We start from the raw sequence: 13,158 nt of genomic DNA, 5'->3' as shown, positions 1-13,158 counted from the left end.
TTAAACCATGGGAGTGAAGGTGGAAAGTTTGATGTTTTCTGGCGCAAGTTTGGCACCCACTGGATTTTCATCAATAGAGATCCCAGCTCTTGACCATCAGTTTTGCTCTTAAGTTTTTGCGGCTGACGTTCAAGATGTTGAAAAATTGCATGAGACTTCTCTCTTGCTTTCGAAGGGTCTGAAAGCACGCTAACGGTTTTAGCGCTTCGCAGGAGATCTTTCGCAGTGACGTCGGATTCGCTTTTCATTCCAACTTCTTCCAAAACATTTAGGACGATGGAGTCGTTGTACAACTGGCCGAAGGGAAAAACATTTTCATTGGCAAATATTTTCTTAAGGTTCTTATTTCTGGGATCAAAGACATCCGATGCCTTCACCCGCTGGCTCTGATTTGCCTTTGGCAAAAATGGCAACGCTTGTATATTCCGCTTGAAGTGAGCATCAGAACGAATGACGTGTGCAAAATGCGTGAGCACATAAGGCATTAACTCATCAATCTGCCCTCCATCATACTCGCCGCTTCGGATGTCAGGAAATACTATTTGGCAAAGCACTTCTGTTGGTTTAAGAATCCGGACTTTAAGAAGAAGAGCTAATCTCCTAGATTCTTCTTTAGAAATGTCAATGAGTTCTCGTCGTGGTTGAATGGGAAGAGATTCGATAAGCGCTGCTGAAAGACCTTCATTTTTGGACACAAACCTTTTGGAGAACGTCTCAAAAATAGGCAGAGAGCACATGAGATTGCTCTCTTTTTTTCCCAGTTGCACTGGTTTGACGTTAGCAAGGAATGATCTCAAACTTCGCTTCTCTCCGTGGGAAAGCCCTTTCACAACTTCGGACAACTTTTTAGTAGTGAACAAGGACGCTAACTTCACTATTGTCTTGAAAATGCCTTGGACATTAGGACGATGCACAAAGGTATCCAAGACACAGGGGTGATCAAGTACAAAGTCCGGACAATCAGTCAAGACAACCCCGCCCATCTTTGTCAAGACATGTATCAGAGCATCATCAATGATGTCCCCACCCAGGCTTTTAATCACGACTGTGGAAGGCTGAGTAAGTGGCTTCAAAGTAACAGTTAACTGTTTCATGCTGACTGGAATTAAGGAAAAATTCTGAAGTCGGTGAAGCTTCTCTCTAGTGGGGAAATGTTCGCGAACGTATCTCCAAAGGAGCTCTATCCAGTCTCTTGGAGGATGGTTGTGGTTTTTGTCTTCTGGGTGCCACAGAACAGTTTTTCCTTGACTCCAGTCGGAAGGCAGAGATTCTTTAAGAAGAACTACCACTTCGTTCTCGGAGAGAAGCCTTAGCTGGGTGCATTCTATGAAAGTAAATCATTAGCGTAAAGAGGGAGTGGCTGTCACTGTCAAAATTGTCTACTGTTTTCAGGTACTCCCTTCGAATCAAGATAGTTATCAACAAAACATATCTTCTGGATCATTTGAAGGATATAAAATACCCTACTAAAAGATAATATATAGCGTTGTTAACAACCAAATTGTTCCTGATAGCTTGGTACACATGATGTGAATCATCTAGACCGTACATGCCATTAACGAGAGAAAGCTAGTACGGTTATGAAGAAGATTAATCATTTCCAAACGTACATTTTCAAATTACTACATTAAGCTCAACGAGATAAAAAGGAGTCACAAACGGATAACCTAGTATTCTTAAATCCTATTTAAAACCAGAACCAGACGAGGGCATGAAATTTTGCACTAATGATAAATCCTGAAAAATTTTCCTTCATTAAATGAAAAGGCTATACTAAGGTGTCGCCAACAAAGAGCAGTTTCCAAGCAGCGTTACCTTGTCTGGCTGCGCAAGTCAGCTTCTGACGGATGTCTGAATCCAAAGTTCCATCCAAGAAGCGGTGCTCTAGGCAAGGTAGTAGATCTTGAGAATGCTCTGGCGAGCTGATGTAGATTCCGTGTGCAAAGGCTGAAAAGGTGGTAAATGTGTCATTGGAGACAGGCAAAAGCTCCAGGCCGCAAAGGTCTTCATATTGGTGATCTTGTAAACAGAACTGAAGAAGCTGCAGCTTTTTATGCCTCATTAGGGTTTTATAACAAGCTGCACCTTTCTTCAATTCTTTCCTCGTGACACTAGGGGGTGATATTCGTAGTATCAGTAAGAGAGCTGATGGCATCCATCACGTGGTTGGGTACAGAAGCAACTGGGACATTCGCTCCAATCAAAACACTTTCAAGTAGATCTTTAAGATCTCTTTCAGGTACCTGGTTGAAAATTACATCTTCAACAAGAAGCCATTTCCCCCGATTGACTTTGCTGTAGATAATTTCCTTGTCTAACAGGATATAAAACAATAATTCAGCAACGCTTTCCCATTTCTGGTTGACTCGTGTAAAATCTGGCCACGCTCTGCAACAAATCAAACGAGTCATCATAGTTCAAACGAATGATAAATGAAAGCCGTTGAGGTAATAGGAGCAATGACAAAGGCCAATTCAATTTCTTTGGAGGCAGCGTAATGACTATCGCTTCGATTGGTCTCCTTAAGGCTAGAGTCCATATGATCACTAGGATTGCAGGAAATATACCCAGGGAATACAGGGAATATATGGCTAAAAGTGTTCGGTCATTGTTTAAGATATCTGGACTTTTTTTAACAATTGTAGTGATAATGTTAAATCCTTAGCTTAGTACTCCTTAGAGGTCGGGGAGCTCTTGCTTTTCCAACGTATGTAGAATACAATTTCATGGATGATATGTTAAAGTCTCATCATGTTTGCCTTTTAAAACGAGGGCGTTTTCATTTATACGTTAAACAGAAGAGCCTAATTGGTCCGCAGAGGGAAAGCAATCGTGGAGAATTATATCCGCAGATTTTACTTCCAAGCTTTGCAGTTTTTTACAGTTGTCACTTACTTGTAAACAGTCGCTGCTTGCGCTTTGAAGCTCTTGTCGTTGATGGCTTCTAAAATCATTGTGGCATAGGCTCGGGGAATGGCCTCCTCTAAAAGACACTGGTTCCATTTTAAGGATTTATCAGTTAAAGGGTGACCTTCCTGTTCTGCGGTTGGAAACTTGATTTGACCTCTATTCTGAGTCAGGGCAAAGAAGCCATTCACATGAACCGGCAAACCTGTCAAGCTGGTCTTTTGTACCGGTAACGGCAGGACACAAAACACGTGACCTTGAATTTCTGGGACGGAATCCTGGGGGCTTGAGGGCAACGCCATGGCAACGCCAACTAAGGGTAGGTAGCTGAGACTTGTATCCACAACAAGCGCTTGAAATTCAGACGATATCTTTCCGCCACAAACGTAGTTGGTTACAAGGAAGGAATGACTGAATTTACCTGCTTCTACCCCTTGGAGATATTGTACTGCCTCAATCGTAAGTGGATAAGTGACGTGGACTGAGTGGGGTAAAAGCTGACCGCTAGGGACTGTTTCTAGAAACTTCTTTCTCCTTTCTCGTACCAACGGAAGGCTTGCCGCGGATATTCTGACTTGAAACATTCTTCTGGGTTTGCTTTCTAACTCGTCACGAGCGTACAGTTCAATACTCTCAAGATGTTGCATGAACAGTAGAACCAAGTGGGCATCAGCCATGAAGCCATTGAACAAATCGTTAACCTTTTCGGCAGAATATAAAGTCTCTGATAACTTGGACGGCTCAGTTCGTAGTGGAAAGCGGAAAAGAGTACCCGTGTATGAGCCTCTGGTGAAAATGTCCTCTGGGAAGTCAAATACTCCCCTGTAAGGAGCAAACTGGTCTGGTATGGCGTTCATGATGTCACGGTCTTTCCTTATGTCCCAGCTGTTTCCAGTTCGTCTTTCTCCAAAGCATTTCTCGTGTGGATCAATAACGCCGATCTGCGAGGTGCTCATGATGCTTGGTAGATCTTTGGTTAAGTAAGAATGTGATATGAGTATCAGCTACAGATGAAGTATAGTTACTTGCGCAAGCATAACATTAAAAAAGTGAATCTACTTTAATCAGCATTAAACGCTGTTGTCATTTGCATTGCATGTGCTACACTTGTGCGGTTGAACGGTTCCATCATTTCTAATTCTAGTGAGCTTTCTAATGCTTTTTATGACCATTTTTCAACAACTGGGCCCCGCCTTGCCGATGAAATTCCACCAAATGATAATAATAATGATTTAAGTTATATCAATAATATAAATGTAAATCACTCCAAGTTCAGTTTTTCTTCTACAAGCAGTAGTACTGTTTTCACACATCTAAACAAATTATGTAGATCCAAAGCAACAGGTCTTGATAATATCTCTGCTAAAATAATACCTGAATGTGCCGATCTGATTTCAGTTTCCAGGGGCACCCAACGTCAATTTTCGGAAAATATCTGTTTGGAAGACGATTTGAGATCTACAACTTTCGGAACATTTGCTGTAAAATTTCTTGCTAGCCTGCCTCTCCTATGATTTTCGAACATCTCAAAAATGGTATAATTGCCCATTTTTATCGCGTTTTTACCCTAGAAAGGTCACCTAGAATTTTTGGGAGCCTTTTTTTCTGGCTGAAATTTTCGTAAACGTAAGTTTTGATACCTATAACTTTCGGAACACTAAACTTTCAGCTAGGAAATCCGAACAAATGAAAAATTTTTCGGGGATAAAAATATGCCTATATCTACCGTTTATATACTAAAATACGTTCAATAATGCTATGTTTAAGTGCTTTTGAACTATATTCTCGTTGGGTGCCCCTGAGTTTCTCTATGTGATCTCTTTAATAAATCTTTGCTCTCTGGTATATTTTCTGACGATTGGAAATGTGCTAGGGTTACTCCGTTGTTTAAGCAAGGTGAGGCATCTGATCTAAAAAATTATCGACCTATTTCAGTCATTTCCGTTATAGCTAAAGTTTTCGAAAGGATTGTTTATGACCAATCGTATAACTTTTTTGAGCAATGAAGATATCATTTCTACACATCAATCGGGCTTTCGCTCTTTACACTTAACTGTAACTGCTCTCCTTGAAGCTACTGATAACTGGGCCTTCAAAATCGATCGTGGTAATGTTAATGCTCTGGTTGTTCTTGATTTAAAAAAGGCATTTGACATTGTTGATCATGATATCCTTTTCTCTAAAATAAACCTTTACAGAATACAAGGAATTTCTCTCGATTTTCACAAATCGTACACAACGATGTCTTGTTAATGGTTCCCTTTCTAGAATCTGTTCACTTAAAAGAGGGGTACCTCAGGGAACAATGCTTGGTCCCTTTTATTTCTTATTTTGTTCTATTTTGTTGTTTTTCTGGGCCAGGCTAAACATTCTTATTTTTCTGCCGATTTCAGGCTGAAAATATTCTTGTAGTATTCTTTAATTATAGCTTCTGACTTTGCCATTTTAGAATGTATTGGTGTATAAATTGAAATTAATGCATGTTTCGTGGTGGCTAGTTTTTCTATTAAAAGAAAGAAATAACTACCCATTTTTCTCGGTGAACACGTACGTACCTGTAACATGGAAAACCGACTTGAAGCCCAGGCCAAAACGACCCACTTTCATTGGATCCTTGACCTTTTTGCTCTCACAAAGCATTCTGATGCCTTCCCAATCACTGGGCTTAAACTCGGCGTTATTGTAAGCATAAAGTGCGGGTCCCTGTTAAGAATATTTCATTTACAGTTAGATAGCTGATTTTAAAACAGCAACAGTTCTGTAATGAAGAGAACAATAGAGTTGTACGTTTTGCTACGCCTTTTTTCTAAAATAAAAAAAAGCAAACGGAATGATAATTTGCTTGCAAACGCTATTCGTAAGCTAGACTTCGACTCAATAAATCGCATTTCCTCGAAAAATTCACGGATCGAGCTGTTATTTCTTCCCATAACAAAGCTTCCTCTTTAAAGGCGCTTGCGGGTAGTCGTGAGTTAAACATTTCGTCTTATTTAGACGTGAAATAAGCACATAAACTGCACTCAAAAAGCATTTTTGAATTTTTCTTTCGCCTTTAAGTCATATTCTCTTATATGACTTCTTTGGGCCTTAAATAACGTTCTCAAATAAGGCCAGAGGCCAGTTTCTCGAAATTCCCGGTAACTTTTCGGGCCCGAAGTCAAATATTTAAATCGAAATATAAAGAATAAGAGCGGGGGTCCTGGCTAGCAAGGCTACACCATTTTGTTTCACTAACTGATAGTTTTATCATGCTAGATGCAAAACTATTCAAACCTCGATCTTTAATGAAAACGGCGACAGCTTACCGGGCCTGTTAATTATCGGGACTTTCGATAAACGGGCCCCAGGGCTCTTAAAAACCGTTACACATTAATATTAATTGATAAATTCTCTTATTTATTAACTGATTTGAAAGTACATTGGTAGGTACTGTAGGTAGTAGGCTGACCTGAAACTTAGCAAGTTCCTTGCTGTGTAGTTTCTCTTTTCCATAGCTGTGTCGGTCATGAAGAAATTTAACTTGACTTGCACCAGCATCTTCTGCATTTTGAATGAGCTCCTGATACAAATAAACCCAACCAAGTGTTCACTGGATGTTTTTAAATACCTTTACAGATGCAGTGAAATTAATTTACGTTAGAACAAAAGACTACTTATTTTCGAACCTGCGATCATGCGTTTTTGATTTTTTGGAGAAGAGGGAAAAAAGATACATTTTTTCTTTCACAAGAGGCCAACCGCGCCCCCGCCATAAAAAAAACCTAACATCTACTCGATCTGTCATCACGACGTGAAAGAGACTTGCTACCAAATGTTTCACAATTCAACTTCTTTGGGAGAAGGCACGATTGTTATGTTACGTAATCTTTCATGTCAAGCTGGTGGCTAATGAGTTGAGATTAAAACCTTTCAATAACCTTTGCCTCACCTTCAGAATCTGTCCATCATCCGGGTACTGGTCCAAGATTTTTTTCAACTGCTGAATCAGCGATGGCTGAATCAGATTAAAACCTGAGGAAAAACTGTTATTAGTAACTTATTATATCGGCTTTTTGTCTAGAATAAGTAGAGTTATTAACCCATTCGCCCCTGAACCGCCCGTAACCGCCCGTGCGGATCCACGTCCTTTCTACCCTTTGTGACGTCATCAGTTTTAACGTTCAAGGACAACTTTGTCCGCTAACTTGTGCAGAGGGAAGAGATCTTTCAAACCATACCAGAATGAGCACAATTCAGTAAAGGACACCGGAGAAAGAGGCAAAAAACCATGTAACATTGACCTGAAAATCTCCATGAAAATCTTGTTCCATTGCCCACCTACCTTTCCTTTCACCTAATCCTAAGATCCTAAAAGCTTTCCTGAAAACTATTCCCACCAAAATGAAGCCTACAAAATGCCCAGCAGGAGAAAAAAAAATGAGGCAAGAAAAGCGAAAAAAGAGGGGGGGAGAGAAAGCGAAAAGTAAAAGTCAAGACTGCTGTGTCACTTTTAAACCCAAATTTTGCTTTCTGCGCATGCCCGAACTTCGCAGGCTGATATTTTGCATCTGGATCAGAAGGCCATGAAGTGTTCGACCTGTAAACCGGTTTGTGGTAAGTTTTAGCTCTTTATAGCACGACAGTGACCAGAAAACCACTCGACCAGCTTCAAAACGCGTTTTTCGGCAAAATCTCCAGGAGCGAATGGGTTAATTACTTGAAATGTTTTTACCACAGGCACCAACTACTTTTCCTATCCTTATCCCTCTTGTCCCTATTATGATAATATATAGATTTAGCCAGGGCTAAAAGCGAAGCTCCCATTAATAAATTTATATTTTAAATCAAACAATAAACTTGTAATCCACAAATCAGTTAACTTATGGGCACATACGTGTGACTTTTGAGGGAAAGGATAAGTTATTTTAGAGTGAAACATCTTACATTGAGTTGATAGCCTAAATATATGTACACCCAAAAAATAGCAAACATCTTCTATCACATTCAAGAGCCATGATGGCTCTTGATCACAGTAGATTAGGCCTCGAAAACAAATTCTTAGAAAACAAATCAGGCCGCATTTTTTTGTGTTCGACAGGTTTACTTTACAAATTCTTGCCAACAAATCTGAGGGTGTGTAAACCAACTTTTTCTACTTTTTATACATCACATCTGAGGTGAAACAGTACTTTTTATCATACAGACCTCGGACAGAATACGGCATTTCACAATTTTTCAATGTTCAGGACGATCAATCGTGGGCTTTTAGCGAAACCGTTCAAAAAATTTCCAAAATCACCCATACGGCCAGCCGGTTCTCATTTTGAGTGCGAGCTGTCAGTGTGGTCGAGTGTTTGAATGAACTTCAACAGAGTTACGCTTCAACATAATAACGAATTTATTATCATTATTTTTTGTTATTTAATGGTTCCAGTTATAACGATGTGTAATCTTATAAAGCGTTTGATACGCGCGACATTTCTAAGTACTCCTGCAAGCGATGTTCATGGACGATGAAAACAAACACCAAGGACAAGCGATTAAAATTGCAAGAGAGACAATCAATAAAAGAAATATAATTCGGTCAAACATTTAAAGAGACAACAATTTTCATTCACGAAGACAAGTATTAAAGTGTCTCTAAAAATCCTGAGTCTTTAAGCTTAAAGCTTAAGCTTAAGTTTATTTTGTTTTACTTTCAGCCGGCCTCCCGGTGTTTGTTTTTTTTCAAAGATGAACTCCACGAAACAAGAAAATCACTCAAAGTTTTCTTTCTACAGCCAAACTTATAACTAAATATTCTTCGAACGTTTTTTTTTTCTATTTGCCGTGAGAAAATATATCTGAAGGCCTTTTAAAGTTCTGTAAGCTTATATCAAACCTGACTAGATCAGACCATTGACTCAAATCTCAACAAACGTGCCGCATAAACTGTGCTCGACTTCAAGAAATTAGATATAACAAAAACAAACACCAAATACGATAATTACTCAGGCTTACCATTCGAGATACAGTTTCTGAAAGATATCAAGGAAGGCCATAGTTGCTTGAGACTTTTAAACCCTCTTACGCATTGAGCAAGGTGAAAGACCAAAACGTTGCCATCCGAATCATCCGAAATCGGATTACCCAATTTTGACAAACGACGCATTTCTCAACCAAAAACCGAATAAACAAACCAGCCATGGATAACAGAAGACTCTTGATAGCAGCTGTATTTCATTTTGTACATCCAGTGGAAAAAGACAGTTAAAAACATCACAAGTTGACACAAAACTCTGTCAGCTTTTGCTGTCAAAGTAAACAACTTTCAAGATGCTGCATAAATTTTCCGCATGAACTCACCTGTCAAATTTTGACCAATCAGAGTACAAAAATTGAACGTAGAGCGTGACCAACGCGTGACCATGGTAAGAAATGGTCTTCCCCGCCTTTATTTTTAACAAAGTGGCTGAATTTTCGCATCCGAGGTCAGTTTGAAATCAAAATCTTGACAGTGCGGGGCCATAGTGACATAAACACAACATATTTCATATGAATCATTGGAAAAATAGACTTGAGCATGCGATCATTTGAAACTGGTAATTTGTCAGCGGATAACTTCAAAAAAGTACTCGACCTCGATGGGTCGATACTTGAGCCCGCGGTACGGTCAGGTGATACTGGTCAGCGGATATCCTGTTTTGACAGCTGTTAATTGATCACAACATTGACGTGCAATTAGTTTTCTGTTGGGCTCCCAAACTAGCTAGAAAGTGTGAGAGTAAACATTGGTTCCCTTGTGGTGCGGACGGACGGTCGTACGGTCACGTGATTACCAAATTTTCTCGGATGGGTAGATTACCACATTTCCTTAGCTATGGGGCTCAGTCCACGCGCGCGCGGGTGGAGCTCCGCTAAAATGCTTATTTCACTTATAGCTTTCCAGAGCTGAATCTTTGGTTAAGAAAGACATTGGTCAATTATAAGGGGGGGGGGGGGGACAACAACAATAATGATGATGATGATGATGATGACCATAAGATGGAATGAGAGATGTTGTAGCTTTGGATGGGGTGCATGGGGTGCATTGGTATGACAGACAGACAAGGATCAGATGGGATGAGAGAGGATGAAAAGGGTTAAGAATAAAAAAGAAAAGCAGGGAATGAAAATAGGAAGGGTGATGGGTAGGAATGATAAAGATGGGGATATTTAACAATTATTCCTTGAGCCCGAATGGGCTCTGAGTCAATAGCCCAGGAGGCCGAAACATGGGCTATTGACTCAGAGGCCATGAGGGCAAGAGGAGTAATTGTTTTAGTAAAATCCAACTAGTTGGTCAAAAATATCGAGAACAAAAAAAGTTTAACTAGTTAAAGCTAGAGTTTAATCCTCCTTTGCCACCAAAAAGCCCGCGCTTTTCGCTACTAGTGGGCTATAACATATAGCCTAGTAGTAGCTCAACTAATCAGAACCCAGCATTGCTAATAGACCACTAGTTGGATTTTACTAAAATGGAATAGACCTCTTAAGCCTGACATAGAGATTTGAAAGAAACACTTCTCTAGAGTATTATCATATGAACTGTGTTGGAAAAACAAAGCATACAAGCTAAAGAGGTCAAAAGTATGGGAATAGATAGGAGAAGTAGGATATTGAAGGGGATTTGTAACATTGTGCCGTTCTCATGAGCCACAATAATGACAAAACAACTGTCAGCTTTGCAGATTTCAATGTGTTTATTTAGAATAGGATAGAGTAGGATGGGATATCAAATAAAGTGTAAGATGGAATAGAGTAGAATGGAAGTGGCCCAGGAAAATTATGGGTTGGGGTTGGGATAAGAGGGTTTTGGAATACAGCTGGTTTCATAGTTTTCTATACTTAGGTAAGGAAATGATAGGATAGGTTAGGGTCAGATGAGCAAGGAGTAACATTGTAGGATATTAAAAGCAATAAAAGTGGATGGGTGGGAAGGAGAAGAAAGAAAAGTAAAGAAAATGAAATAAAAGGGATAGGAAGGATAGGAAATGGAAGGAAGGGAAAGGGAAGGAAATGGAAAGATATGGAAGGAGAGGAAAGGAAAGAAAGTGTTGCAAAGGAAAAGAAAGGAAGGAAATGCAAACAAAGGAAAGGAAAGTATGCAAAAGCAAAGAAAGAAAAGAAAAAGAGAGAAAGAGAAGTGGGAGGGGAGGGAAAGAAAAGGAACAAAAGAAAAGGAAGGGAATGTATGATTAAAGAAAAGAAAAGGAAAAGGAAGGAAAATAAAGGGAAAGGAAGGAAATGAAATGGAAGAAAGGGAAAAGAAAACATGCATAACAAAGGCATGAAAGCAAATTAAAACAAAGCAACGGAACACAAAGGATCAAAAGCAAAAAAGAGAAACGCAAAGTAAAGATAAAACAGATCATTCAAAAAAATGATGACAACCAAAAATTAAGAAGATAGAGTGAAAGATTTATCCATCACAATATGTTAAGATTCACCAAGTATCTACAAACTGTGTAAAACTTGTCATAAAAGATATTCTTCATCGGGGTTAATGTGTGCAATGGATTTCATTTATTGTTTGTCTCATGACTGCCCCTTAGATATTGATCGCGACGATTTCGATAGTATCGGGTTACTGAGTAGGACTACCACCGTGGTTGTTGGTGATTGGTGTTTCACGAACTATATATGCTCATGGCTAGCGTTGGTGGGTTTCGATCTAAGGCATGTATAAGACTTTATGGACAGATACTGAACAATAATCACTGTACTACTTACTCATTATGCGAGACGAAATCAACCTTCAACTGAGTAAAATCGCTCCATAATTGGTCTGAAAGACAGTTGAAAAAATATAGCGTTATTGTTTTTCACGAACAAAGAATAACACATAAATGATAGCCATGAAGGGTTGATCGCTAGGCTCGACAAAAAATCGAAATGTACTGTAAATCGCTACAACTAGGTGTTTTAGCTCATACCGGCTCTAACTTAGTTTTGAACATAATGTGGGCAGGAATTGTTAGTTGGACGCCTACTCGACACTTGACCGGTGGTGTTAATATTTATTAGTGTTTCGTATTAAACAACGTTTTTGCCAGAGTAGAGAGAAAGTTGAAAACGTATCATACTGCCAACATTTTCATGTGGAAACAATGTTGGAATCAGCATTCAAGAGCCAGCATGGTTCATTGTTAGCCATGTTGTGTTTCAAAACTTATCAGCAAAACCGAATTCCAGCGTGCGACACTAGTTCCAAACGATACCAAAAGAATAGCGCCGTCACTGAATTTTAATACGATGCTCCCGAAGGAATTAGATTCACGTACAAAATAAAATAAAAAACAATAATAACCAACTTCAGTCTTTCTGAAGGCCATTTCTTGCACGGCGTCGTCGACACGGAAGTTAGTTGCAAGCGAGGAGGTATTTTGCTATTTTAAAAAGCGCTTAGTCAAGAAGTTCATTTTTCGTACCTACATGAAATAACTTGGGATAAGATGTTGATGAAGACCGAGACTACATCTGCATGAATTGTTCGGCAAACTGCAAACCACTTGAAACCACGCCGGCTGTGAATCCGGTCCCGCTCAAGTTCTCAGGAAACGAATCACTGAAAATGTTACAAGTTATCATAAATTTTACTCCTTTTTTAAGCGTCCCAATGACAATGTAACCTTACCTTTGCGGTCTTTTACTAAGAACAATACTTTCCCTGGTTATATCAGTGTAAAACTCGCAAAGTTCTTCAAGAATGAGTCCATAATGTTAAAGAACATTTTCCGAGAAACTCAAGAATCACGCGATGTCACATGACCAAAGATGATTTCTTGGAAAACCCACAATTCCCATCATCCTTTTAGCTACAACTTGAGCGTTCGAAAGTTCTAGTTTCTTCTCCTCCCGCTTTTTCAAAATCTTATTTATTTATTTTGTCATCTCAGTTTTCATTACGATTAACAAAATTTGGATATCAAAGGTCGAGCTCTACCCTCGCGAATTAGCGTTTGCTATTGGCAGCTAAAGCTATCACAGATTGTTAACCAATGAATCAGGGGCACCCAACGACAATTTTCGGAAAATATCTGTTCGGAAGACGATTTGAGATCTAGAATTTTCGGAACATTTGTTGTAAAACTTCTTGCTTGCCTGCCTCTCCTAGGATGTTCGAACATCTAAAAAAGGGTATAATTGCCCATTTTTTAACGGATTTTTACCCTAAAAAGGTCACCTAGAACTTTCGGGAGTCTTTTTTCTGGCTGAAATGATCGAAAAGGTAACTTTTGATCCCTATTTATG

At 39.3% G+C, this 13,158-nt stretch overlaps 1 protein-coding gene across 1 annotated transcript; it reads right to left on the bottom strand.

The window, feature by feature from the left end:
- Window positions 1–2,111: 2,111 nt before the first annotated feature.
- Window positions 2,112–12,753, bottom strand: LOC140932139 (sacsin-like). Its single transcript, XM_073381785.1, has 7 exons — window positions 12,542–12,753; window positions 11,638–11,692; window positions 6,836–6,918; window positions 6,356–6,466; window positions 5,463–5,610; window positions 2,896–3,877; window positions 2,112–2,388 (listed from the first exon to the last, which is right to left on the bottom strand). Exons 2-7 carry the CDS (start codon window positions 11,639–11,641, stop codon window positions 2,112–2,114), a joined length of 1,605 nt encoding a protein of 534 aa, XP_073237886.1. The 5' UTR covers window positions 11,642–11,692; window positions 12,542–12,753.
- Window positions 12,754–13,158: the final 405 nt, after the last annotated feature.

Source organism: Porites lutea, chromosome 3 (assembly GCF_958299795.1).
Source record: "Porites lutea chromosome 3, jaPorLute2.1, whole genome shotgun sequence".
NCBI lineage: Eukaryota > Metazoa > Cnidaria > Anthozoa > Scleractinia > Poritidae > Porites > Porites lutea.
This window is presented reverse-complemented; position numbering and strand designations above follow the sequence as displayed.

Excerpts from the sequence above, each read along its gene's own strand:
- LOC140932139 (XM_073381785.1), bottom strand. Across the intron at positions 6,467-6,835 it reads ATGATGGACAGATTCTGAAG|GAGCTCATTCAAAATGCAGA; the intron begins GTGAGGCAAAGG and ends TATTTGTATCAG. Across the intron at positions 2,389-2,895 it reads CAAGCAGCGACTGTTTACAA|AGCGTGGCCAGATTTTACAC; the intron begins GTAAGTGACAAC and ends GATTTGTTGCAG.